We start from the raw sequence: 26,334 nt of genomic DNA on the forward strand, positions 1-26,334 counted from the left end.
ACTTTTGGGTACTCAAGCCCCTCCATCCTCCCTCCGGCAAATTACACCCTGCATGACTTTACAACATCAGTAATAATAATGTACATTATGAGCAGCTCAAAATGAGTCTTACTCCAGGTTTATTATCTATTGTGTGGAAAACATTTCCTTTTATTTCTTGGGGGGGGGAACAAAAACAAACCCCACCATTGTTTGCTGCCGATTATGACTCCAACAGTTGTACTTTGTTGTTGTTGTTGTTATCGATTCATAAGAAGACAAAACACACACACAAATAACAAACTGTGTTCCCGTTTTCTGAGAGTGGTTTTGTTTGGTGAGCTGACACAGAAAGGGAGGCTTTCTAACTTTCCCATGCAAGAACAAGCAAAAGAATACCACGAAACACACACACACACAGTTTATATTGAACGTTGCCTCCTCGGGAGTGCACCGTTGTAGCCCTTCACAAATGAACTTGTGTTTAGAAAGAAAAGAATAAACCCCGAGCACAAGAAGGCAGAGGTTTCCCCGTTGCCCTGCGTCTGCCTTCTTGTCTGTACACGGTGACAAAAACATGCCACAAATCTGGACAAAATGTCCACGTCGACCCAAGTAATCACAACTTTTTTGTTAACGCTACATTTACACTGGTTTTTTTCACGAACCATGTTATCGACGTCTCTTAAACTTCACGATGAATAGCCCAGTGGCAATGACAACGACGGACGTGTTGTGTTTTCCACAGTGTGTTTTCAGTTCATTTCAGCTCCGTTCACTTTCGGTGGGTGTACACAACGTGTGTGTGTGTGTGTGTGAGCTCTCATTCTTCTTCTTCCCCAGCCGCGCACATGAGTGGACGAGAGACAGACAGACGGACAGAGCGCACAGAGAGACGCGGAGAAAGGGAGCGTGATTAATTAGCTCATGCACTTCAGGCTTAAAGGCGGTAAATATCTAAACTACAATGGGTGGCGGGTATGAGTGTCGTACTGTGGCAAAAAAAAACAAAAAACATTCAGAAATACAATCGTGTACGGAGAGAGTTGCTGCTGCAGTTCTTTGAGGTCGGTCACAGGGTTTACATGCATGTTAATCAAATTCTAATCCAAACCTAAAACCTTTGGCACTGACCTGATTTGCACAATGAAATCGGTCGCTATGACGCCGTTATCGCCCTCTGTATTATTCACACGAGGCCGTGTGACACACGTTGGGACGAAAATGCATCTACACAAACACCTACATATCTGCGGGTCGTGCTTAACACACCTGTTGCATTGGCCAAGACGACCTGTTGAAGTTCAAACGGAGCTTTAAAATTTAGGGGGGAAAAAATAAGGTGATTGAAGTTACTTTCAACGTCGTCTGATGTTCCAGGAAATTGTGATTTCCTGGTGATCTATTGGGAGAAAACAGCCAGTGAGAGAATGGCCAGACTGGGTTGAAATAACAGCAGGACAATCAAACCTCCTGCCACTTTATTTGCAGTGACACACAGAGTCATTGTCTCTGCGTGTGTGTGTGTGTGTGTGTGTGTGTGTAAAGGACAATCCTCGTCTGCCTGCTAATGCCTTCCAATTGCACCGGTTGATGGCCTCTGACTCGACTGATGTACCCGCACTCGGGAGTGAATCTGACACGGCGGCATATGGTCGACGGCCTCATTACCTCTGTAGAGGCTTTGTAGGCGTTTGACAAATCGCTCGATAACAGAGCGAGGTTACTTCACTGGGGAAGTTCCAGGTCACAAACACACACAGAGGTGTGTGTGTGCGTGTGCTGTGCGTGTCAGAGTCTTGTTGTTAACTTTGTTGCTTATTTTGCTCTTGATGAGCCTGGAAGCTGACACTCGAGGGGAAGCAGCCCAGTTAACTTTTCTTCATGTGAAAATAGACGTTCCAAATACCATGCACATGGCGGCAAATTGCTACTACGGTTGTACAAAGTCTCAAACGGCATTTTTTTTTATCACTTTATTTTGAAATCTCAGCAACTACAAGCGCTGTGTTGTGTCTCCATGGGAACAAAAATCACTTTAAGGATTGTCCCTCTCTGATTGAAATAGTAACATTACATCATCCTCAGTCCTTATTCTCAGCCAATGTAAAAGTAAAGTTATTGTATTGTTATAGATTGTAGTCACACAATAATAGTAATCATGTGAGGGAAATGTTTTGTGCCGATTATATCATAAATATGAAATCTGCGATAACAAAATTGTAATTGTAACTGAACGTGTTTATTCATTGTATGTGATTTGAATACATTTCCCCTTAGTGACCACATGTATAACATGTAGCCGCCTCTGGTACCTTTGAGATCAGCGGCTGGTTCATTTATTCAACAGTCTGACAGTTTGTGTGAGAGTAACCCGGGGATGGAGTCAAATATCCACCTGAATTATTGATCAAATCAGCTCCTGCCTTAAGCTACACCGCTAGCATTTCTACAAGTATATATACGTATATAAAAAAGAAACGCCATCATGTTCCTCTGTAATCAGCGTGGCTTCCCGGTGCCCCTGCAGCAGAACACTGCCGCTGCTTTTAATAAAGCAGAACTCCCGCCTCCCGCTGTCACTGTTCATCCACTCTGCCGAATACAAGTGAGCGCTGAGAAGCTCACATTGTCATCAAAGTCAAGTGAATACAATGCTTTTTTTTTTGTGTGTGTGTGTGTGTTTGATATTTGATTTGTGACACTGATAGTGAAATGTACAGAATTTGTTATCGCGTTAAATAGTATCCATGGAAACCAGCATCGCTGGGTCCCCGCGGAACATCTTGCAAGTGTACGCGGGCTTGGCCAAGGACTCTCTACAAGATAAAGAATATCTTGTGTATTTACTTTAGGGAATTATTTGACTGTAAATTCTTAGATTTTACGTATTATGTGAACTCTTTCATATTAAGAAAGGATCTATAAAATAATTTTTATGAGAACCATATTTTCCCCTGGAAACTGTGTGAGAATAGACAAAGTATTCCATACATTTGGAAATTACATGTGAGAGTGGATGGTTGTTTGTCTCTACATGTGGCCCTGTGATGGACTGGTGACCTTCCTACCTACAACATTTTGCCCTATGTCATCCGGGATTGGCACCAGCGCCAACCACGACCCTCATGTGGAGGATAAAGCGGTAGAAGATGAATGAATGTACAAACACAAAAGTTATTTTCAAGCCTAATCTTGTCACTATGTAGTGCAGGGATCGGCAATTAAATGTGGTCGAGGGCCAATTTTATTTGAAAGCAATTGAATATTGGGGCCAAAACATTGTATCTTTATCAGGCAAAAGTGTCTTAAAACGTCTTCAGTCGGAAACAAAAAACCCACGTTTGCTACCTTAAACTAACAATGATGGGGACGCAACAGAATCTATTTGAATAAGTTCATATTTTTTCAGAGTAAAAGCTCTCAACTCGAAAAAAAATTGTGACGATAAGCAAATAATTTATAATCAGATTTGTTAGATCATCTCCCGGGGCCAGAATACTGATGCTGGCGGGCCAGTTTTGGCCCACACGCCACCAATTTCTGACCACTGATGTAGTGTAAAGCAAAGTTTTTTTATTTTAAAATGGAGGGTCTCGAGGAAAATATTTAGATCTATTTAATTAACAGGTTGTATTGGCTGAAATCTAACAAACTCACAAATGTACTAATAGTAAATCAGTTCTGTGACAAACCACCGACTCCAGTACAGCGCGTGAGCCAAAACAGGCATCCTGTGATTACTGTCTTGAGAGTGAAGTTACATACTAAGAGTACAATATTCCAAAAAAGAACATTTATACATATATATACACACAGGATGTTCCACACGTCTTCCTCTCTTCGTTTCTCAAGCTTTGGCCCTTCGTGTCCTGTTATCACCATCTTCTCCTTCCTCTCTTTCCCAAGTCTTCTTCTGAGATTGAGGTTTGTTTTTTTTGGGTTGTTTTTTTCGCTAGCACATGCGGGCAGAGCCGACGTGAAGCCGAAGGGCAGCGACAGCAGTGACGTTTTGGCGTGAAATCAGAACGAAACATTACCTTTTTTAAACACAGTGCTTGACAAATGGGCTCTTTTTACTTTTTCTTTTTTTTTTAGCTGCACCACACACCAGGATGCAGTGACCCTTGATGCAGAATTTTACAGCATTTTTTTTTTTTGGTTCCAACAAAAAAAATTCATCTATGCAAATAAGTTTCCCTCTGGAATTTGATGGAGAAAACATTTCCTATTTACAAGGCCATGCTGTTTTGATCTTAGCAAGGTCAGGGCGGCTCTCGAGATGCTTCCACCATACTTGCCCAGGATCAATAATCCAAGATCCAAGGCTGGAGCGTTTCCAAATCAATGCAAAAAATGCCTCCAAGAAGAGAATCCGAGCATCCTCCGTTTGTGAGACTGCCATTCTGCTGCCCCGTTCCTCATTTAAGACCAGACTTATCAGCTGGCACGAATGAAACATGACCAGGAAACTATTCATCTTTTCGCTTCGTTTGTCGATTTTTATCGCTCAAAGGTCTCAAGAGATTAAGTACAGCCCCTGACTTCTTCGACTGTATTTCCACATTCAATCAGGGCCTTAGCTCTGGAGAACTCCTTCAAAGAAAGTCACAGATAAAGCTTGAACTACCTCAGTCCTCCGTCTCTAAACTTGAAACAGATTTTCTCCAGTGAGTCCACAGCAGTCTGCTCTCCAATCCGTCTCGTTTTAAATTCTTCTGACGCCATAAGTCAATTCTATTAGCGTTTGATTTTTTAGTTGTGTGGGAAATCATTTCAGTCCAAACAAAAACAACTGTTGCAACACTCTTGCGTTAGCTCAGGGTCAACCTGCGCAATTGAACTCATTCATTCAAATATCAATCTTTGAAAACCCTTCACTTAGACTTTGTTCATGTGTCCGTGTTACATCATCCTCCCTCCCCCGCTAACATTGAGCAGAGGTCACTTGGCAGCTCCAAACACGTCTGAACTGGCTTTCCCTCAGATGCTCGTCTGCAGCTCGCAATTGAGCAGAGCGGCGTTGTGAGTCTCCAGGTTGGCGTTGATGATGACGGAGTCGTTGACCATCATCCTGCTCCTGTCCGCTCTGCTGTCACTGCGCTCTACCTCGTCCAGGCCCGCCACCCTCTTCAGACACAGGACGTTCTGAAAGCTCTTCTTGAAGTTGTCCGACAGGAAGGCGTAGAGGATGGGGTTGGCGCAGCTGTTGGCGTAGCCGAGGACCACCACGAAGTCGAAGGCGCTCTTCACGGCGGAGGTGGGGCTGATTGAGCTGGTGACGGAGGTGAGGTTGAATATGTAGAAAGGCAGCCAGCAGAGCACGAACACGGCCACCACGATGGACACCATGCGCGTCACCTTGCGCTCTGACCGCTTGCGTTTGGTGGAGCCCACTCTCATGCCGGACGACTTCACCTGTCAAGAGGAGGAACTGTGTCAGTGGCTTCAAATGTGAAGCATTCAAGAGTAAAACATCACCCCAAAGTCGAGCAGCTTTTCCAAAAGTCCTTATTTTAGTTTGTGGCACGCAGAAACAAGTCAACATATACCTTGAATAGTGTGAGATTGTCCTCTCTTTGGCTGCAAATTATGTCTAGAAGAACTTAATAGCTAGATGGAGCATTGTCCATCTTTATATACAACCATTGGTGAGAACTGTAACCAGTTGGAGCTGTTTTATTACAGATCGAATCATTTGTCTTATTCATAGCAGTTCCTGAAGATCCTGCTCTTTGGCAACTAGAGCTCCAACAGATTGGGCTCTGTTTGGATAAAAATTGTATTATGAGTTTATGTTGGTTGAGTCAACCTGAGTACAATATGGTTATTTACACATGTCTTTACACATGGCAAAACAAGACATGGTTACTGCTTGCAGTTGTGTGCTAAAACCAGATTAACAAAATCTGTGCACCAATCTGGTTCACATTGAGTACTTGAGTGGAGACTGAACCACACAATACAATACAAATAAACGTGGCGTTAACTCTCAAAATACTTGTCGCTTACAATATCCTAGTTAGAAATTGTTAGTGAATTTGGACGACTGCTGGAAAGCTATAACCACAAAACGATTGTACATTATACGGCACATGTGCGGTGGAATTCTCTCACCTTCACTATAATGAGCAGGTAGCACATACATATGACGAACAGGGGCAGGAAGAATCCAATGAAAAAGGTGTAGAAGATGAACGCGGTGTTGTAGACGTTCTGGGGCTCCGGCCACACGATGCCACACACCGGCAGCTTGTTGAGGCCGCTGAAGATCATAGTTGGGAGGATGACTAACATCGACACCCCCCAGACCATCAGGTTAATTAACTTGGCAACGCGGGGCTTCCGCCACTTTGTCGACCTAATAGGGTGGACCACGGCCAGGTACCGATCGATGCTCATCAACATCAGACAGAAGATACTGGTGAACTGATTGAGGGAGTCTGGTGGAGGGTAAGGGAGGACAGGAAGCAGAGGAGGGATGAGATGAGTTAAGGTTAAGTATCTCTGAGGTTAAAAAAAGAAGCAGGAGGTGATTACAAGGAAATGGAGACAACAACTACGGAACATTATGTTCAACAGCTTGGTGTCAGGTGAGGCAAACGGTTGCTGCTACATCCAGGAAGGGTTATTGGCAGAAATTGAATAGACTAGTATGTTTGCAATATGAATTACAATATAACTGCTTTTAGAAATTAGAAAATCATTCTGTATTTGTAGTCTTAGAATAAGCCTTTTTGGCAACAGCCTTGGTTAACAGAGGCCATTGTCTTGTTTCTACAGCAGTCTGAATGAACACGAGCTTCTCATTTTGAAGCTAAAGCTAATTACAAACAGTGGAGACTTGTGAAAGGGTGTTTTACGGGCCTATGAACACAACCGTAGTTCCCTGACGCAATCTGCCGTCTCACCATTAGATGTCACTAATGTTACTCAATTAGAGTCAATTAAGCCTCAACACGTTCAATAATTGTCACTTTACAAAACCTAAATAGTCGTATAACTTTTTCTCTTGTTTTGATAATTTCATGGGTTTGATGACTTTGTTGGTATAGTCAAGGAGGGAGAGATTTTGGGTTTACGTTCACTGGAAGGCCAATGGGAGCGCGGGAAACGGGGTTGATCAGTGCAGCAGTTGAAGCAACCATGAGAGCGACAGGAGAGATCGACCGATTTTCTATTGCCAGTGCCTATTTTTAGAAATCAGGGCCAATACTTGATGCCCATCTATTTAGTCCAATATATGAAAACATGATAACAAATAATACAATTATTTTGGCCAGTGTTAATAATGGTAAACATTGGCCCACCAATTCATCCGTTTTCTTGGTCTAAAAACTTAGTTTCTGTTGCTCAGTGGAGTAAAAAAAAGGCTTTGGAAACTATGCTACAGAAACAAGAAGTGTTCATGAGTGATGTTTAAAAGTGTCTGTATTCAGATTTGTTCTGTAGTACTCTATAGAGGAGTGATGTCTAGTTTTCATCCAAAAGTACTCTCAAACTGTAAAACGAATCCTTGAAGATTTCGCTCTACCGCTCATTTACATTTAAATTTCAAGAGCAAAGATGTTTTTCCTCTAAATTGCAAACATAGCGGGCAAAGATCTGAGGGAGAAGTTTGAAAGTGATTTTTCTTAAGTGCACCATCTACACCCACCTACACTCATGATCAGTCTACACAGAGCCTCTCCAAATGGCCAGTGCACCAGCGCCAGCTGCAGGGCAATGAAGGGAAGGCTCATCATGCACAGGACGTCTGCCACCGCCAGGTTCAGAATGTAGATGTTGGTCACCGTCTTCATCTTGGCGTACCGCAGGATGACATAGATGACCAGGGTGTTGCCGCACAGTCCCATGGCGCACACCATGAAGTAGATGAAGGTGATGACCACAGAGCTGGTCTTGTCCTGGTGGTGCTCTCTGGTCTCGGAGATGTTCGAGTCCAGGTCGGTCTCGTTCCCTTGGAAGAAGCTGTCGTATAGGAGGGGCTCGGGGATGGAGGTGTTTGGGGGAGTTGAGAGAAAGGGCCACGGATCCAATGCCATGGTGGCTGAAAGGGTTTGTGGGACTCAAATGGCTGTAATCTAAAATAATGAGGAGTAAGAGGTAACAGTGTTGTGGCTTTGGATTTAGCTGCTTAAAAACACTGATTTTAATGCAAAAGCTAGTGGAAATAAAGATTGAGGGACAATTCGTAGATAAGGGGGAACAGGGGATTTAGGACTTGGGGGGGTCTGGGGGGCTCAGGGTTTTGGGTTTGAGGATTTTCATGCACAAGAAACCACAAGTATCACATCCCAGCTGCAGGGAGATGGTAAAAGAGCAAGATACATCTATGGAGACAGACAAGAGATAGAACCGTAAGTTGGATTTATAAATATAGAACTTTCATGAGCAATACCAGTACTTAAGCATCCATGGCAACAGTTTCAAGGTTACTTTATACAAATGCTTTCACACCTTTATTCACAGACCTTTAGACACAATACTTTCCCTCAAGACTCGGTCAAGTTGCTCTTATCAGATGAGTGAAGAATTTTGTGCAGCTATGGTCGTGCCATTGTTGTTTGCCGACCATGTCTGCCCCTAAAGATGTTAGCAAATGCTTTCCACGAATAGATAAGACAACACTTGAAAGCTATGAAAACATGACACTCTCGCGTCGACAAAGATAGACCGATTGTTTATGAGCGTGTCCTACCACCTGCCAACTATCTGTCCTTCTCTAAACACTGTATGTCCTTCTCCATTGTACAGTTCTAGCACTACTCGGCTTGCCTCTACTCGTTTTTTTTGCTTTTCCATTAGTGATAGCACCTGGTACCTGGTGTGCTTTTTTTGGTACCTGCTCTGGGGAGGTTCCAAGCGAGCCGAGCCAATACTAAAATGTGCAGTCCACTGATTGGTCAGAGAGTGTCGACACAAGAATCAAACCTGCCATTTTTAATTGCCTAGAGTGTCACAGCAAGCATACCTGGCTGCTGTCCGCATAAATACACCGCGGTACGTCCACAGACCAAGCAGTAAGTACACCATCGCATCGGTGTCCTCCCTTGTTTGAGGAGGTTTTATGAAGTAATGGAAAACGGCGCACCTGATACCCAAACTGAGTCAAGTAGAGTAGCCAATAGTGCTACAATTGTCTCATGGAAAAACACCATTAGTACCTAAAAAGTTGACAAAACCCCAAAATACCAATGATAACTGAACCAGCTGCCATCAGCACGCCTTCCACTACCCAACATACCCTCAAACACACAACGTTGATTTGCATTGATTTTGAACCATTGAATGATATCTGGTTTGAAATTGGAAGAAGGCATGCAGCTATGGGTACAAAACTCGTTGGGCCAAAATCTCTTGCACTCGTCGTTTCACCTAATCTCTGTCCAGGCCATAAAATCCCCCTCCCCCAACCAATGACCCCATGTGGTCTGGGTCAGGCATATATGCATGCATACATGGAAAAAAGTATGCCTGAGCAAATGAGCGACGAGGGCACCTCGCTGCCAAAGACAAATGTTTATTTAATTGATCTGGGGACAAACAGCTCTGACACTGTGGCACGATCACTCACTCTCTCCCTGCTTTGAGCAGCTGGACCAAACATGGGCAACAGTCCACTTCTCACTGTCACAGTTTGCCAGAACAGTGACTGGCACATGTGGGCCCACTTTGGACGGCACATGTGTGTGGAAATGACTGTTTTCTTGGTGATAAAATGTACCACAGATGTTCATCAGTGGTCACCAGAGCCTAAATGTCTTCCAGCATTCTGTTTAGGGCTGTGACTCATTTTCATAATCAGTGAATCTAATCAATTTGTTGTTTGGTTCGAAAATGTTGAAAAATATTGATTGGTGTTTCTCAAACCTCGAAATGAAGATGTTCTCGCATGTCTTGTTTTGTCCTCAAACTGAGATTATTTTTGTTTTAATGATTTTTTTTTGTAATATGGAGCAAAGGAAACAGAAAATGTTCACCTTTAATAAGCGGAAAAATAGTTGGACGATTCATTTACTCATCAATGAATAATACATGAATGGATTAATCGAGTTACACTAGACTATTAGTAATTAATCAATCAAAGATTGATCTCTCTACCTGAGTGAAAGTTGAATTACAAGTTGATTGAACAGAAAATCACAAACATTTGACACATCTGAGGGGCACGTTCCCTTGCCTAACGTGCTGCTGCTGCCTCTCTTTGTCAGATCAGAACCCTCTGAGGAAAAGTCATATTCTTTTTCTTGTGTTGAATCGCGACTTAAACGTGAGAAAACAATCAGCGGTCTCATCATGGAATTGTCATTAATTAAGCCAATTTCATTTGACTTAAGACAAACCCTGCTAATGTGACCTGATGACTATAGTGTGCATGCACACACACACACACAGTGGAGCTTTTCCATTGGTGGATTAGACTGTTATCTGCAATGTAACATGTCCTGACCTGATTGCTCAAGCTAAAAATGATCAGTCTTTAGAATATCTCATATGACACATATACCACCGTGTAGTATGATCATTATTACAACACATTTATATCAGATTTTAAAGTGATTAACATTAATGTTGCAGTTGCAGTTTACATAACTCAAATAAAACAATACAATAAATGGGTCTAATGTCATGAAAACTTTACGCACAAAAACAATATCATTTGCTCTTTTCTAACAAGAATCAGACTGTGGCTGGGGGAGACACGTCGAATCCCTCACGCACAATGACTAATCACATCATCAGAGTGAATTTTCGCTAAAGATTTTTATAAAAAAAAAAAAACCGCAACTTTTATCAGCCAAAATGTAACAACCTGTCAGGATTGCGCTGCGTTGCGCACAAGTAAAACCAGGCTCCCCACGGAAATACCAACGCACCGCAGACAAAAGTCACTTTTTCAACAGATTTTTCTTCACTTACTTTTCACGAACAACCGTCGTCCTCGTCTCAAGTCCATAGTGGCGACATGTTCGTCACCAGAGAACAGGGAGTCCGGCCGCTCCGGCGCGGCTGCGCTGCGCTGCTGCTGCTGCTGCTGCTGCTGGAAAGCTTCATCCCGCCAGCTTCTCCTCTCCTCTCCTCTCCATCCACCTGTTCTCTCTCTCTCTCTCTCTCTCTTTCTCTCTCCGTTGCGCACGGCGCTGACGATCAGCCGCCCACACTGCCGCCTTCACTGGAGCCTGGTGATTAACGCCACTAATGCTTCTCTCGGGTCATTTTACCTCCAAGCGATATTTCGACTCCTGGCTGTTTAGAGATGGAACAAAAAAATTGGAAAAAGATTAAAAAAAACAAAGAAAAAGCAAATCTAAGGGAAGAAAAGAGAGCCGGTGTGCGCCTGGAGTGCGCGCTGCCTGCGTGCGTCCAACAGTCACGGCGTCTTGGCACCGAGTCCTGCGCGACGAGACAGAGGGAGCAGGGAGAGAGGGAGAGAGAGAGAGAGAGCGTCACCGTGTGTGCGTCGTGTTCCACAGTTTGCTGATTCTGACTCAAGCCTGTGAGTTATCACCTTCCATCATCTGCGACTGCGACATTCACTTGCTTCCAGTGCGTGAAGTGGGGGAGAGAAGAAAAAAAAAGAATAATCTGGTCTCTCATTATCTACATGAATGTGTACAGTATCTATGTGGGTATAACTAAATCATCATCAACACTAAATTATGAAAAGAATAAAGTAAATAAAAGATAGAAGTTATCTGTTTATCCAACTCAAATTTGGACCAGATTATCCTTAAACTTAAAGCACACAGTCCGTTTTATGTGGTGTCCTGTTGTTATTCTGTCCACAGGGACACCAACTGTCCCATTTGACGGTGCCCTACCCTTGGAGTACCAGACTAATGGCACGGCACAGGTGGAGCTAGACCCAAGATAGTCAGCTGATGGCCGACAGAAAAGTGTTACTCCCAATGTTTCTTCAACGCCCGCAAGTCTATTCTCATACTAGGGAATGACGGTACCAGAAAAGAAGATGTTATTCTTCTTCTTCATTTGCGCAACATGCAAAATACACACTTTAGACTGCTTTATCTGCAAAGCCCTTGCCAAAAGTACCAAAAGGGCCTTGTTCTAGGGTAGTTTGTTCACTTCCTGCTTTGTTGTCGGAAGTTGGAATTGCAGAGTTCCTGCAGAGTTTCAAACTTCGCAAGACATAGGATTCCAAGATGGTTGAAACACTGCTGCTTTTACTGTAAACTGCACTTCTGTTCAGTCGTACACATAGTGCCGTTCAGTATTTATCCGTGGACATTGTTTGTGTGTACAAGTACCACATAGAGCGTTGATATCGACAAATCGGAGGACTGAATGACAGTGATTCTTTCACACTGGCTCTCTCAACAAATCAAGATGAACCACATTCGGTGTAGAGTTTTCCCCCCGAAGCACATACTTTTTACTTTGGTCGAATATGAATTCACCTCCCTGCTCCTGCAATTGCATGGGAAAAAGAAAACTATTTGTTCTCAATTTTTATTTTCTTTTTTGCACACAAAAATAATCATCCTCAAGCTGTCAGCTAGAATGATGCTGCAGTTAGACGCTCTGTTGCCAAATCCATCAGCTTCCACTGCAATTACCCCCCAAGTGTCCACACCACGCACGTCCCCATCAAAGTCGGATCTGATGGATGAGCTCCCCCCTCTCTCACTCCACGTCTTTGTACGGGAGGGGGGGTCTGCGAGCAAGTGCAGCAGATGGCGGGTATCTTCCTCCCGATCTCAGCACAAGAGCTCCATGAGAAAATGTCCTGCCACTTAAAGCAACTCAAAAGTGCTGCTATTATTAATACCAGCTGTTGTCCCATCAAAGATGAATATATGGAGCCTATTTATGCACATCATGACGGAGGAGGAGGAGGAGGAGGAGGAAACTTGATAAAGGAAGTTTATGAAGAGTTCATGTCAATGAGCTGGAATCCCCCCTCTCTGTGTAAACCAGTGTTCTGTTTGCTGCTCTGAGGCCAGTGAGTTCTGGGTGAGTTCACCACTGATTGAGTGACATCCGACATCCGACAGTTTGCGCGTGAATGATCGGCAAGAAAAGACAGGCAGACTTCACCAGGAACCTCGTGCTCTTTGAGTTCTTGGAGTCTGGCGTGTGTTTACTCTCGTCTGTGTACGTTTGTTGGAGCAGATTCAGCTCAAATCCTTTTTTTGCTCGCATTAAAAACATCACACGGAGCCATGGTTTCATCAATCTTGCAACACCCTCGGGGAAATCCTCATCCTCTCCAGTTGCTTTGATACTACAGAGACGCTGTGCAATGTCATTAAAGACGACTTCTATATCAATGTCAGTGTTATTTATACCACATTTTATATTAATCGAAGTAGCTGGAGCCAATCCAGAGATAAACAACCAGTCTTACTCACATTCACACCCATGGTCAATTTAGCCTCCAGTTACCCTAATTTCACTTTAATCCAACCCTGAATTCTGGGTAACAACGCAGACAAACAGGGAGAGAACATGCAAGCACCACACCAAACGTGGTCTTGATTTTGATAAACATCCATCAATCCATCCTCGATTTAACCCTCCAGTGGTTTAGTGTCTCCAGTTAACCTAATCTCAATCTAATCCAACCCCAACTTCAAGAAGAAGATAAAGAATAGCATGTGAAATATGTGTCGACCGTGCAAACCCCACACCGAAAGGAATTCAAGCCAATAACCATCTTCTACATTATCTCCAAGTCCTTCAAATCCTTGAAAGTTTGTGAATTTGAAAAAGACTAGCTTGACCAAGACCCCAAAGGACAATCACTTGTCCAGATGCAGAGCATGCTGCAAATCAATAAAAGAGGACGCCATGGGTGAAGCAGCTCTTCCCATCTGTTGTGGCAAAATTGTCGTGCGGTGTCTGATGAAGAAATAAAGTTGGATCAAAGTTGATTGTTGAAGCGTGGTTTAATCTTTGCAAAGAGAGAGTCAACTGCTCTGAGGCAAGTCTAAGATGGCTCTGAGGAACAAGAGGACATCCGCGTAGTGTACAGTAGGTGTTTGCGCCCTAAGAGTTGTCTGTGTAGCTGGTGAGAACGACCTTGGGTCTCACGGTCCGACAGGTTTAAGAATCAGCTTTGTGTGGGAATAACTAAGCTTGCTAGGTGTTTAGACTAATGGTGTCAATATGCTCGGGAGAGTGATATCTCAGAAGAGCTACAAGTGTGCAGGTCAAAGGTGAATGGCCTAGTATGAAGCTGCAGGAATGTGTATGTGATCAAAGATGTAAAGAGATGGAAAATGTTATTTTCCATAACACCATCTTAGGGTGTCCCCACAATTTGAGGGAATTGAATTGGTCCTGGAAAGTTCTTGAAAAGTACTTGAATTTGGTTGTCCTCCTGACCATGGTTCATCCTACTCTTTGAGCAATTAAGCTTATTTACTTCAATGACTAACGTCTTTGAAACTGTGTTGAAGAACTTCGAAATGCGAGTGAGATTAGACAGATCAGTAGAAGAAGATGAACTTTGAACTGAGATTAAGACCTGCTAGAAATGATTAGAAGAAGACGATGAAGAAGAGGAAGAATTTGGAGAAACATCTCTCTATCCACCTGAGTTGGGATGTGTTACCCCTCCAGCGAGTTCCGGTTCTGCCTGGAGGACTCTTCCCACTTGGGAGCGCGAGGCCTCCAGATTACAAGCCTGAACCACCACAACTGGCTCCTTCCCTCTGGATGTCCGAAATTCCTCACCCATTCTCTAGAGGCTGAACATCCTGTGGAGGAAGCTACTTTTGGTTGCTTATGTCTATCGATCTCACTCTTTGAGGAACATGAGCTCCACAGTTAATGAGTCGGTTTGCTCAGAGTGATCTGCCAAGCAACGCTCTTCAATAAACTATCACTTTTTAGAATTGATTCCACTCATCTATACTGCCGCCGCCCACAGAGTTCCCCGCTGAAGGACAAATTATCAGAGTAAATGGAAACAATGCAGGGACTTGAATGAATATAGTTCTTCTTGATGAATCATTTTGGTTTGTTTGGTAAATTGTACCTTTAAATGACTTATTCATAAATCTCAGACTCTCTCTCTGCTTTCCTCTCGACACAAACAGTCACACGAAGCCTTTAAAGTCATTGCTCAACAACAACTCTCCGCCTGGCCTTCAACTCTGATACCTGTCTAAGTCAACACAGAGACCTACACTGAAGGGTAAAGGTCCACTTGTGATAAAAGATCACAAGGCGAGACCAGGCAGTTTTTCACACAGTCATTGTTGATGCAGATGGAGCAACATGTCAGCAGCACAGTGCAAAAAAACAACAACCTATCCTGTATTAACAGGGGATTTTGTGGACACCCTGGCAACAGGAACGGGTACATGACATGTAGTGAACCTGGCCATCGCCTGCTTTGGCTTCCACACTTCTTTACACTTACAAACGCTGTAGACGCCTAATTTGTCAATTTGGTCCATTTGAGTTGTGATTTCGGGGGCAGAGCCAGGACAGACATTGACGTAGGACAGCAGCTGCAGATGTTGGCGTAAACCCTCTGACGTTTCCCTCTGACGTCCAGCAGCTTGTGCTTGTTACCTCTGCACCTCGGCCTGCTTCTGACATTTCAGGGCCGCCGTTTTATTAAGCACACAGTCAGATCTCCAAACTGTGACCAAAGCAAGAGTGCGGGACACCTCGGGCACAGAGAGCCAAGGTGCTTCACACCAAGAGGATCACACGGCACGGACAAACAAAAACACAGCGACTGGTCCTCAAGGTCACAGAGCTTCAAGTATGACCTGCATATTATGCTTTCTCCCTCAGAGTCCTTACTGTCCTCTGTGACAGCCTCAAATACAATTTCACCCGACAGGAGAAGTTCTCTCTTGCGCTCCTTCACTGGGACTTGAAAATAGATTTTCTGGCCATTTTTACTTCACATTAAAGTTTTATTGATTTCAATATTTAAGTAGAATGCACTTTACTGGCCCTGCCTGTCAGTGCCACACCAGGTGAAGAGAGGTCAGGTCAGTGGACAGTTGTTGTATCGCAGCAGTCATTTTTAGTTTTAGTCATCAAAACTGAAGCCACCTGTTAAGTCAGGCCTTAAGTAGTGTCTTTGCAATTTTATGAGATGCTTATGTATGATGCATATTATTTCTTCATCCGTTTCAGCTGTGTGTATTATCTTTTAAATTAAAATAAATGTCACTCACAAGGATTTTATTGACTTATTAGTATTAATATTACTTACTATTATGAATTACCTTTGAATTAAATGATTTATTGTGGTTGCTTCTAGTATTGTTTTGATAACGCATTCATCTCAAAATGTGGATGTGCCTCTGTTTTTTTTTTATCAGTTATTGATTATTATTGGTCACCAGTCGTTTTCTTCTATAAACCTGTGAAGTGAGAGACTAATGACGCTTTTCGTGGCACGTGTTCTTCGTGGCACGGCTGCACACGTCTTAAACGCGGCACCAACACGAACTAGCGACGAGCAGAGCCGTTGCGTTCGTTGTTACTGAATCATTAAAATCAGTAAAAAGATAAGATAAGTGAACTGAAATACGACTGAACGGGTTTTGATTCGACTCACAATTGCTGGCTTTCGTCAGCGCTGTCGCTAAATACACCAGACTCCTCTGTTAAACGCTGAGATTTAGACATTTGTTCCTTTGCTAATTGTTAGAGATTAACGCATGTTTTCAGGATTTGTAAGTCTTTGTCCGGTGTGATTCTTGTGTCGCGCTCATGACTGGTGGCCGGCTACCTGCATCGACTCTGTACTCATGACCCATAGAGCAAGAACAAGTGATCTCCAATGAGACAATGGTAAACAGTGTAATCATTCCTCTGTGTCCTACTATCAAAGAGTTTGACCTAAAAAGGTGGCTGCAGATGTGTGTGTGTAGTTGTGGTGGTGAGGGAGGGGAGCTCAGATGAAACGCTGAAGAATTCGTTTTGTGATTACGAAACATTGTGTACCCTGTCGATGAAAGACCACGTTCAGTGTCAAAACCTGAGGTTTGGGGTTCGATTACTGATGTGGAGCACGCCAGCCATTCAGAGATATCGATCGTACTCATTGAATTTTGCACTTCAGTCATACTAAATCCAGTTGTACCACTATGTGAGCTTTTCCCACTCACTGGGGTTCGGGAAGGACGAGGAGGCGGCGTTGAGGGAGCAAATATATCGGTTTATTGTAACTGAAAATAATCAACCAAACAAAACATAATAAGTCAGCTGTGGCTGGTGTGTCAGCGCTCTCCTGCGCTGCGCTGTTCTGACTCTCTGTGTCTCTGTGTCTCTGTGTGTCTCGGTGTCTCTCCGTCTCTCTCTCTCTCTCTGTGTGTCCGTGTGAGGACCCAGCCTACTGCAAGAGACCAGAACCAGGTTACAAACATGCTTATATAGCTGACTAATTACCTGATTCTGTCCAGCTGTCTGATCACCGGCTGAGCCACTCCTTCCTTTCCTCCAGCAGCCATCGCTCTAACCAAGCCCCACTGCCACATACCCCCACCGCCCGACTTAGGCCGGGATCCCGCCGGCCGCTAGCCCACTCCCCCCCCCCTCCGCAGAGCGGGAGAGAAAGTCGGCCACGGCCATGCGGTTCCCCGGCCTATGGATCACCTTGAACCGGAAAGGCTGTAAAGCCAGATACCAGCGAGTGATCCGCGCGTTGGCATCTTTCATGCGGTGGAGCCATTGGAGCGGGGCATGGTCCGACCAGAGGGTGAATGGGCGCCCCAGGAGATAGTAGCGGAGGGCACCGACCGCCCACCGTATGGCGAGGCACTCTTTCTCCACCGTACTGTAGCTCACCTCCCGCTGAGCTAGCTTCCGGCTAATGTACAGTACGGGGCGGTCGACCCCCTCCACCTCCTGGGACAAAACGGCCCCCAGCCCGCTGTTGAGGCGTCGGTCTGCAGGATGAAAGGGAGAGAAAAGTTAGGTGTGTATAAAAGTGGCTCCCCACAGAGGGCTTGCTTAACCCTCTCAAACGCCAGCTGACACGGCTCCGTCCACTGGACCGGATCTGAGGCACCTTTTCGGGTCAGGTCGGTTAGGGGGCTGGTCAGCTCCGAGAAGGCCGGGATGAACCTCCTATAGTAACCGGCCAGCCCCAGAAACCTCCTAACCTCTTTTTTGGTCTTGGGTCTTGGGCAGGCTGCCACCGCTGCGGGCTTTTGTATCTGTGGCCGCACCTGCCCTCCCCCCAAGTGGTACCCCAAATACCGTACCTCCCTCCGTCCAACTGCACACTTCCCTGGATTGGCCGTGAGCCCCGCCCTCCTCAGGGACTCCAGCACTGCTCCCACCTGCTGCATATGCTGCTCCCAGGTCTCACTATGAATGATGACATCATCCAAGTAGGCCGCAGCATATGCAGAGTGAGGCCGCAGCACCCGGTCCATGAGGCGCTGGAACGTGGCTGGGGCCCCGAACAACCCAAATGGAAGCGTTACAAATTGGTACAAACCATACGGAGAGGAGAAGGCCGTTTTTTTCCTGGACTCTAGCGACAAGGGAATCTGCCAGTAGCCCTTGGTCAAATCCAGTGTCGTAAAAAAGCGAGCCGTGCCCAGCCGATCCAGGAGTTCGTCGACCCGGGGCATTGGATAGGCATCGAATTTGGACACCTCGTTGACTCTACGGTAGTCCACACAGAACCGTATTGACCCATCAGACTTGCGAACAAGAACAATGGGGCAACACCAGTCACTGTTGGACTCTTCTATTACTCCCATCTCTAACATAGCCTGAAGTTCTGCCTGAACAGTTTTCCTCTTATGTTCCGGCAGGCGATAGGGTCGTGAACGCACTGTCACACCCGGGGAAGTTTCTATGTGGTGGTGTATGAGGTTTGTGCGTCCCGGCAGGGGAGAGAACACGTCGGCAAACTGCCGCTGCAACGAGGCCACGTCTGCTCTCTGGCCCGGCGAGAGATGATTGTCAACGGGGACCGGCGCCGACCTGTTTAATTTATTCACTTCCGGTCCCAGCTCATCTCTCTCAATCACCGTGGTGGCCAGAGAAACAGACGCCACCTCCCTCCAGGCTTTGAGGAGGTTAAGGTGGTAAATCTGTGTTGCTCCACCCCTGTCAGAACGCACAACCTCATAGTCAACATCCCCCACTCGTCGTGTGACCACAAAGGGCCCTTGCCACTTGGCGAGTAATTTGGAGCTAGACGATGGCAGCAATAGAAGCACTTTATCTCCCGGTGAAAACTGTCTAAGTTTAGCCCCTCTGTTGTACAGCCGCTGTTGACGTTCCTGGGCCTGGAGCAAATTCTGCCGTGATAACTGACCCAGTGAATGGAGTTTTGCTCGCAGGTCCAGTACGTGCTGTACCTCATTTTTACTGGTGCTTGGACCCGCCTCCCAGTTTTCCTTAACCAGGTCCAAGACACCCCGAGGTTTCCTGCCAAACAGGAGTTCAAAGGGCGAAAAACCCGTGGAGGCCTGGGGCACCTCCCGCACTGCAAACAACAGAGGGTCCAACCATTTATCCCAATTACGACTATCCTCGTGTACGAACTTACGAATCATGTTCTTTAGCGTTTTGTTAAACCGCTCCACCAGGCCATCAGTCTGGGGATGGTACACACTAGTCCGGATTGAGCGGACGCCCAGTAATTCGTATAGCTCGCGTAGTGTACGTGACATAAACGATGTGCCCTGGTCAGTCAGGATCTCTTTCGGGATCCCAACTCGGGAGATGACCTGAAACAGTGCCTGTGCAACACTCTTCGCCGAGATGTTGCGCAAGGGTACTGCCTCGGGATATCGTGTTGCATAGTCCACTAGAACTAACACAAAGCGATATCCCCGTGCGCTCCGGTCTAATGGCCCGATGAGGTCCATGGCAAGCCTATCAAAAGGGACCTCCATTAATGGTAATGGGCGCAAGGGCGCTTTTGGGGTGGCCGGAGGGTTGACTAATTGACATTCGCGGCAGGATGCACACCACCGACTTACATCCGCCCGAATGCCCGGCCAGTAAAATCGGGCCATGATCCGGTTCAGTGTCTTATCATATCCGAGGTGACCCGCCATGGGGTTGTGGTGAGCCGCCTGGAAAATCGTTTCTCGGCGGCTTTTTGGGACTAACAACTGGGAGAGCTCTTCCCCTGTTCGAGTGTCACGACTCACTCTGTATAAACGGTCTTTAACGACAACAAAGTAGGGGTGAGAGAGTGCTGTGTTAGGGTGAACCGGACAACCATCAATTTCCATCACTTGGTCAAAGGCGTGGCGGAGGGTCTCATCCCGAGACTGTGCTAGGGGAAAATCTTCCATGGGCGCCATCTGTGCCCCCCCCCAGCAGCGTCGGGATGCGGCACCTCCGCCTCACCACTAAGGACAGCACATAACTCACATTTCCCTGACTTACGTGACCGCACCCTCATGGTTTCCCCTGCTAAGCTCGTAAACCCCGGCCAGTTTGTTCCCAAAATTAGAGGGTGCGTGAGGCGAGTACTAACTCCAGCCTTTACTCTATGTTTTTTCCCTTTAAAACAAATTTCCAGGGCCACCACCGGATAATCGTGAATATCCCCATGCACACACCTCACCCTCACCCACGATGCCTCTAACAATGCCCCCGGTCGAACCAAGCGCTGATGGATCATGGTCTGTTCACAACCAGAATCCAGCAGAGCTTGATGTGTACCCCCTTGTATACATACCGGTATACGGTACGTCCCTTCCAAACCGGGGGAGGGGGCCGGCGGCCCGGCAACCCGAACCACTTGCCCCACTTCCATGAGCGGGCACTCCGCTCTGATGTGGCCGGGTTGCCCACACCGCCAGCACACCTGCCCTGGCGTCTGAGGAGCCCCCCGGGGTGCCAGGTGATCAGACACGTAGGCTGGGCCCTGAGGGAAAGACGGCAGAGGGTAATTAGACGACCGGAGCGATGCATGCTCCGGCTGTGTGTGTGTGTGTGTGTGTGTGCGTGGGTGTGGTGTAGGAGCCGATGCTGCTGGGAACCTCCTCCTCGGGGCTGGAGTGGGACGGCTGGCAGGGATCGTCGCTGGCCTGGTCTCCTCCCTCATGCTCCGCCGGGGAAGAGAGAGATGGTCCTCCGCGAGGACGATCGCTGCCTCGATGTTGGCCGGGCGGTGGCACTGGACCCAATTGGCTGTGGACGATGGTAACCCAGCGATGAACTGCTCCAGCGCCACCTGTCCAACGACGTCCTCAGCGGAGTGGGTCCCCGGCTGGAGCCAGCGCCTCGCTGCGTCCAGGAGCTGCTGCGCGTATGCAAAGGGGCGCCCGGCTTCTTCAAAGGAGAGCCCCCTGAACCGCCGCCGGTGTCCCTCCGACGTACTGCCCAGCCGGTCCAGGATGACTCTCCTCAGCTGTGTGTAGTCGTGGCGCGCCGCCGCCGGCAGGCTGTGCGCGGCCAGCTGCGCCACGCCAGTGAGCAGGGGAAGAAGCCGAAGCGCTCTCTCCTCCTCCGGCCACCCACACGCCTCCGCCGTGCCCTCGAAAATGTCCAGGTATGCCTCCGGGTCATCTTCCGCGGTCATCCGCTGCAGGGCGACGGGCGGAGACCGTCCTCGACCGGGCTCCGGGTCGGCGCCGTGGGCAGCCGGGCGTTGCAGCAGCTCCCGCAGGAGAGCACGATCGTCCCGCTGTGACGCCGCCATGTCCGCGAGGAGCTGGGACTGCTGCTGCTGCAGCGTGATGGTGCTCTCCTGCATCGCAGCGAGGTGCTGAAGGGCCAGCGACAGCGGAGATTGTCCTTCCATGTATCCCTGTTCAGGTGCCACTGTGAGCTTTTCCCACTCACTGGGGTTCGGGAAGGACGAGGAGGCGGCGTTGAGGGAGCAAATATATCGGTTTATTGTAACTGAAAATAATCAACCAAACAAAACATAATAAGTCAGCTGTGGCTGGTGTGTCAGCGCTCTCCTGCGCTGCGCTGTTCTGACTCTCTGTGTCTCTGTGTGTCTCGGTGTCTCTCCGTCTCTCTCTCTCTCTCTGTGTGTCCGTGTGAGGACCCAGCCTACTGCAAGAGACCAGAACCAGGTTACAAACATGCTTATATAGCTGACTAATTACCTGATTCTGTCCAGCTGTCTGATCACCGGCTGAGCCACTCCTTCCTTTCCTCCAGCAGCCATCGCTCTAACCAAGCCCCACTGCCACACACTATGATTGGACGCGGCTGTAAATACACCCAGGTGTTTCACCCCTTTCCTTGTCCTCAGAGTTCTTTTAAAGATTCCACCCTTTGAGGCACACTCTGGCACCAGATACCTTTCTCTTTATCACGTCTCTCTTATCAGGTAAACAGCTTGTTCTTCCCAAATAAGAAGCTGTGCTGTAGCTTTTAGTGCTCTGTGAAATGACCTGCCACACAAACTTCACTTAGTGTTTTTTTTTTTTACGGTACTGAAAGACCCATTTATAGTTGTTTATTGTGGCTGTGGGAAGAGAGAAAAAAAAAGAAAGGTGTCAGTTTGTAATATGTGCCCCTTATTTCCTGCTCTGTTCCTGCGCTTATTTAGTGCTCCTCTGACCCCAAGGCTGTGTGGCTGTCAACCTGATGAAGAAGCAGAACGTTATTGCATTGGAGATGGAAATTTGCATTCAATTGTGTTAATATTTGCAGTGGCAAGTGCAGATTTGGCTCCTGGAGAATGTGATGGTTGAAGACAATGTAGCAGCGGAGCAGATGAGTGACAGTCGAGATTCAGATACAGATAATACTGCTGGAAAGCTGTGATTATACTGTCACAATCCTGATGTAAATATAAAGAGGTACAAACCTATTCTTAATTTCAGGTGATTATACACATTATTGAAAATATCTGCCATTACTGCCAATAGCTTCCTCTATATCTGATATACTGGAGCTTTAAAGCCCGATTATACTGTGAAAATACATAATCACATTCTCATAAGTCAGATGGTCCCGGTCGTTTTGTGATGTTAGACACTGCAATTGTATCTATTGATCATTGAAACCACCAGAATGCTTTTAAAGCATTTCTTAGTTTGCAACCTTGATGACTAAAAGAGGAATAAGTTAATTTAGGTTGCTTTCAGACATTCAAATTCTCACAAAACATCTTGTTGAGGTCTTACTTTGTGGTCATTCTCCAAATGTCTTGTCTGAAAGCAGCTTCAGTTTCAATAAAACAAATTCTTGACTCTTCCAACACTTGTTTATGGACCACAAGGACGAGTCATGTGTCCAAAATCCACCAGCTGAACCTCATTTCTATTGAGATTTGCTAACAGTTCAATCACTTTGCATTTTCACATGCAGTTCTGTTCCTATTAATCCAGGGTCTGGGTCAGTCTAGTGTTCCCCACATGCGTTCTCTGTTTCACATTCTATTCCAGTAGCGTTGATTACTCTTCTTTTAGCAATTCTCCATGGTTACTGTCTTCTTCTCTGCCTCTTTTGACTAAAACAAGCGCACCACCAATCGGACTGGAAAGTGATGTGTTAGTCAGCATGGAATTTCAGTATCTAAACTGGACGTGTGCTCAAACGTGGAAATGGGTAGATAACGGAATTCACGTAACGCGAAATGCAGCAGAAATATGTCACCCCGTGGAGCGTCAAGGCTAAGGAAGAGGCAAAAGAACAGATGTGAGATATAAAAACATGGCTTTATGTTCCCTTACCTTGGATCTAAAGAGAATATTGCTGCTAACACCATGTTCTGGCAAAGTTTTAGCTGACTTTTTTAGCGTCCTTTGCTGCTGTTAGCATTTCAGTGAGTGGCAAAAGCCTAAAGCTGCGCTTCCATCATGGTACGGTTTTGTAAGTCAGGCTTTCCTTGGGAGGCGGAGTCTGCACTGTGCCTGATAGCCGTTTCAGCGAGATACGTAGCGTGATGTTGCACCAGTGAGGAGGACACGCAACAGCTTGTTTTTACTGCTTGGTTTGTGGCTGTGTAAGATGTCAAGCTTTGTGTAACAATAGACTGCAGGTACCAAGAAATGGGATGGTTATTTTGATACTATTCCTAGTGGAAACGCCAAAACATACTTAACTTAATTACATAACTGTGCAAGCAGACAGGTATCGAACGACTGTGCCTTACTATTAATGATTCTTCCTACTAGTATGCAACCAAATCTTACCAGTAATCTAATGTGCCGCACTAGTAACACTATTAGGCCCAACTAGTAGGCATGTGTCAAGCACTAGTAGCCCTCCTGACCATACTAGTACTGCCAAAATGCCCACTAATGGCACTAGTAAGGCACTTTTACTTCACTAGTGCTACTAGTAAGTGCCACAATATCCTAGCGTGGTCAAAGAGTGTACTACTACATGGACCTTAGGTCGAACTTAGATATCAAGGATATGTAATAAATGAACGGCTTTCCATAGACTGATGGACTGATTCCTTGTGGAGTTCTGGCTCCTGACTGGATGAAATAGTTTGTGAAATGTGAAAAGATTATCCTAGAATTTCTGTCAGAGCTCTGAGAGTGAGAAACCCATGTCACATTCTAAATCATCAGTCCCACTTACAGAGCTGTTAAACACAGATTTTTAACAACATCATTTCACTGACAGCCACTCTAGGTTGAAACAGGCAAGACCAGGCCCTCAAGGAACTCATGCCTTTATTACAGTTTGTATGTCGATGGCTGAGATGATAACAGTCCACGCTCATTTGTTTTGGGAAAGCTTATTTTGCATGCGACTGAAATTAAATTAGATTTTGCATCTGTGTAATAGCAGCGGCATGCGGTGAGAGGGCATTTGAGTAGAAATTGCGCGCTGTAATTATACAAAACAAAAGCCTCATTCTGTGCAGATGTTTCTGAAACATACCATAATGCAGCAAAGTGCAGACCAGTCAATGTGGGATTCATACGCACAGCCTCCTGAATTTAAATTTAAACAGTCTCAATGCAAGCTGGGAAGCTACAGAAGCAAATCTTCATTCCATCCACTCAAAAAATACTCTTTTAAATGTTTTATTTAACCTTTTTTTTACCGGGCAAAACATTAAGCACAAATTCTTTTTGCCAGAAAACACTTATATAGGGTTAAGGGAACACATTAAACAATAACACACATGTAAATGAGGTCTTTAGGAACTTAAAAAAACAGTCAGTGCATTTACATGGATGTTAAAAGTCCAATTATAGTCGGACTAAGACAATAATTTGGTTTGCTTAATGTCATGTAAACAGGTTAATCAGATTCAAAACGAGCTAGTCTTAGTCAGACCAACATACCTGGATAATGCAATTCATAGTCCGATTACTCCTGCATGCACCCTTATAGAGAGATACAGCGCCACTTACAGAGGGAGAGTCGGCCAATAATGCGATTTTCTCCTCCGCATGTCTTAGTCAGACTACGGCCTTAGCTCGATTAAACTGTGCATGTAAACGTTTTGTGTGTCAAGTGTGATCTACAATTTCTTTCAGACTTTCAGGTCTTTGAAAGCAGAGACAGAGATGAAAGCATCCACTTTGAGTGTCTTTTTGTCATCAGTCCCTGTCGGTGGCTCAGGTATAGAGGTGGATGTCGTGGGAGAGTTTTATAGGTGAGTGTAAACCAATGAATATGATGACGAGTACGTAGGGGAAGGCCATTTGACCCTGAGAATACAGCAGACACTGGTGAATTCTGAATGAAGCCCTTGTGAGAAGTTGAATAGCAGAGTGATAGATTGTGTTGGAGCAGGTGAAACATCTAAAGGGCAGTGAGTCACCAGGAGGAGGACTGAGAAACCCCCGAAATAAGGGAAGAATGTTCTTGCAAAGTCTTGCTTTAACCTTTGATTCTAACGTGTGCTCAACATACAGCGCTGTGATACATGCATACATACAAACTCAGAGGCTGTTGCAGGAATATCTCTCACAGTGTGATTCATATGCATGACAAGTGTATCACACGCTGCCGTTTCCGGGGCATCTGTGTAGTCAATGATTAATGCACTGATGCGAGGTATGACTGAACGTGGTGCATATGTCGCCGTTCCGATGAAGAGACTGGAATCCATGGGAGGTTGTCAACTATAGCTCAATTATCATCTGCTTTAATGAGTAGAAGACTGGCTGCAGGCCTGTTGAACAGCCACAGGGATGCAAAACTCACAAAATTGCATTATGTACATGTCTACAGATGTGCATCTGATTGGGTTTCAATCACTTTTGGTGGAGTAGAATCATGGTGGTTATTTCTGATATCTTCTGCATTGTTTGCTCCATCCAACAAAGAAATCATTAAAACTGAATCATCCAGATTTAGGTTGCGTGGTGGCGTGAACCTTCCCCTCAGCTGTGTTTTTCTTAATCCAAAATCTTATTGTTCCTCTTTACTTTACCTACCGCCTTACCTTTGAATGGTAAAGGCCTGGGTTAGGTTTGCTTTTTTTGGGGTGTGGCCTCGTCA

At 45.8% G+C, this 26,334-nt stretch overlaps 1 protein-coding gene across 2 annotated transcripts; it reads right to left on the reverse strand.

The window, feature by feature from the left end:
* Positions 1-2,652: 2,652 nt before the first annotated feature.
* sstr2a (somatostatin receptor 2a) lies at positions 2,653-11,388 on the reverse strand. Of its 2 annotated transcripts, XM_044014480.1 has the most exons (4): positions 10,903-11,388; positions 7,637-8,312; positions 6,097-6,422; positions 2,653-5,397 (listed from the first exon to the last, which is right to left on the reverse strand). In XM_044014480.1, the coding sequence occupies exons 2-4, from the start codon at positions 8,022-8,024 to the stop codon at positions 4,963-4,965; spliced, it is 1,149 nt and encodes a 382-aa protein (XP_043870415.1). In that variant the 5' UTR covers positions 8,025-8,312; positions 10,903-11,388; the 3' UTR covers positions 2,653-4,962. The 2 variants fall into 2 exon arrangements, with proteins under 2 accessions (XP_043870415.1, XP_043870416.1); XM_044014481.1 differs by lacking the exon at positions 10,903-11,388 and having other exon boundaries at positions 7,637-8,491.
* Positions 11,389-26,334: the final 14,946 nt, after the last annotated feature.

The sequence above is a fragment of the Solea senegalensis genome, linkage group LG18 (assembly GCF_019176455.1).
Source record: "Solea senegalensis isolate Sse05_10M linkage group LG18, IFAPA_SoseM_1, whole genome shotgun sequence".
In the NCBI taxonomy this organism is placed as follows: Eukaryota; Metazoa; Chordata; class Actinopteri; order Pleuronectiformes; family Soleidae; genus Solea; species Solea senegalensis.

What these genes read in the sequence shown, in the direction of transcription:
- sstr2a (XM_044014480.1), bottom strand. Translation starts at nt 8,024, where the DNA reads ATGGCATTGGATCCGTGGCCCTTTCTCTCAACTCCCCCAAACACCTCC. An exon ending in TAGACTGATCATGAGTGTAG is followed by an intron (nt 6,423 to 7,636) that starts GTGGGTGTAGAT and finishes ACCCTCCACCAG; the next exon opens with ACTCCCTCAATCAGTTCACC. An exon ending in ACCTGCTCATTATAGTGAAG is followed by an intron (nt 5,398 to 6,096) that starts GTGAGAGAATTC and finishes TCCTCTTGACAG; the next exon opens with GTGAAGTCGTCCGGCATGAG.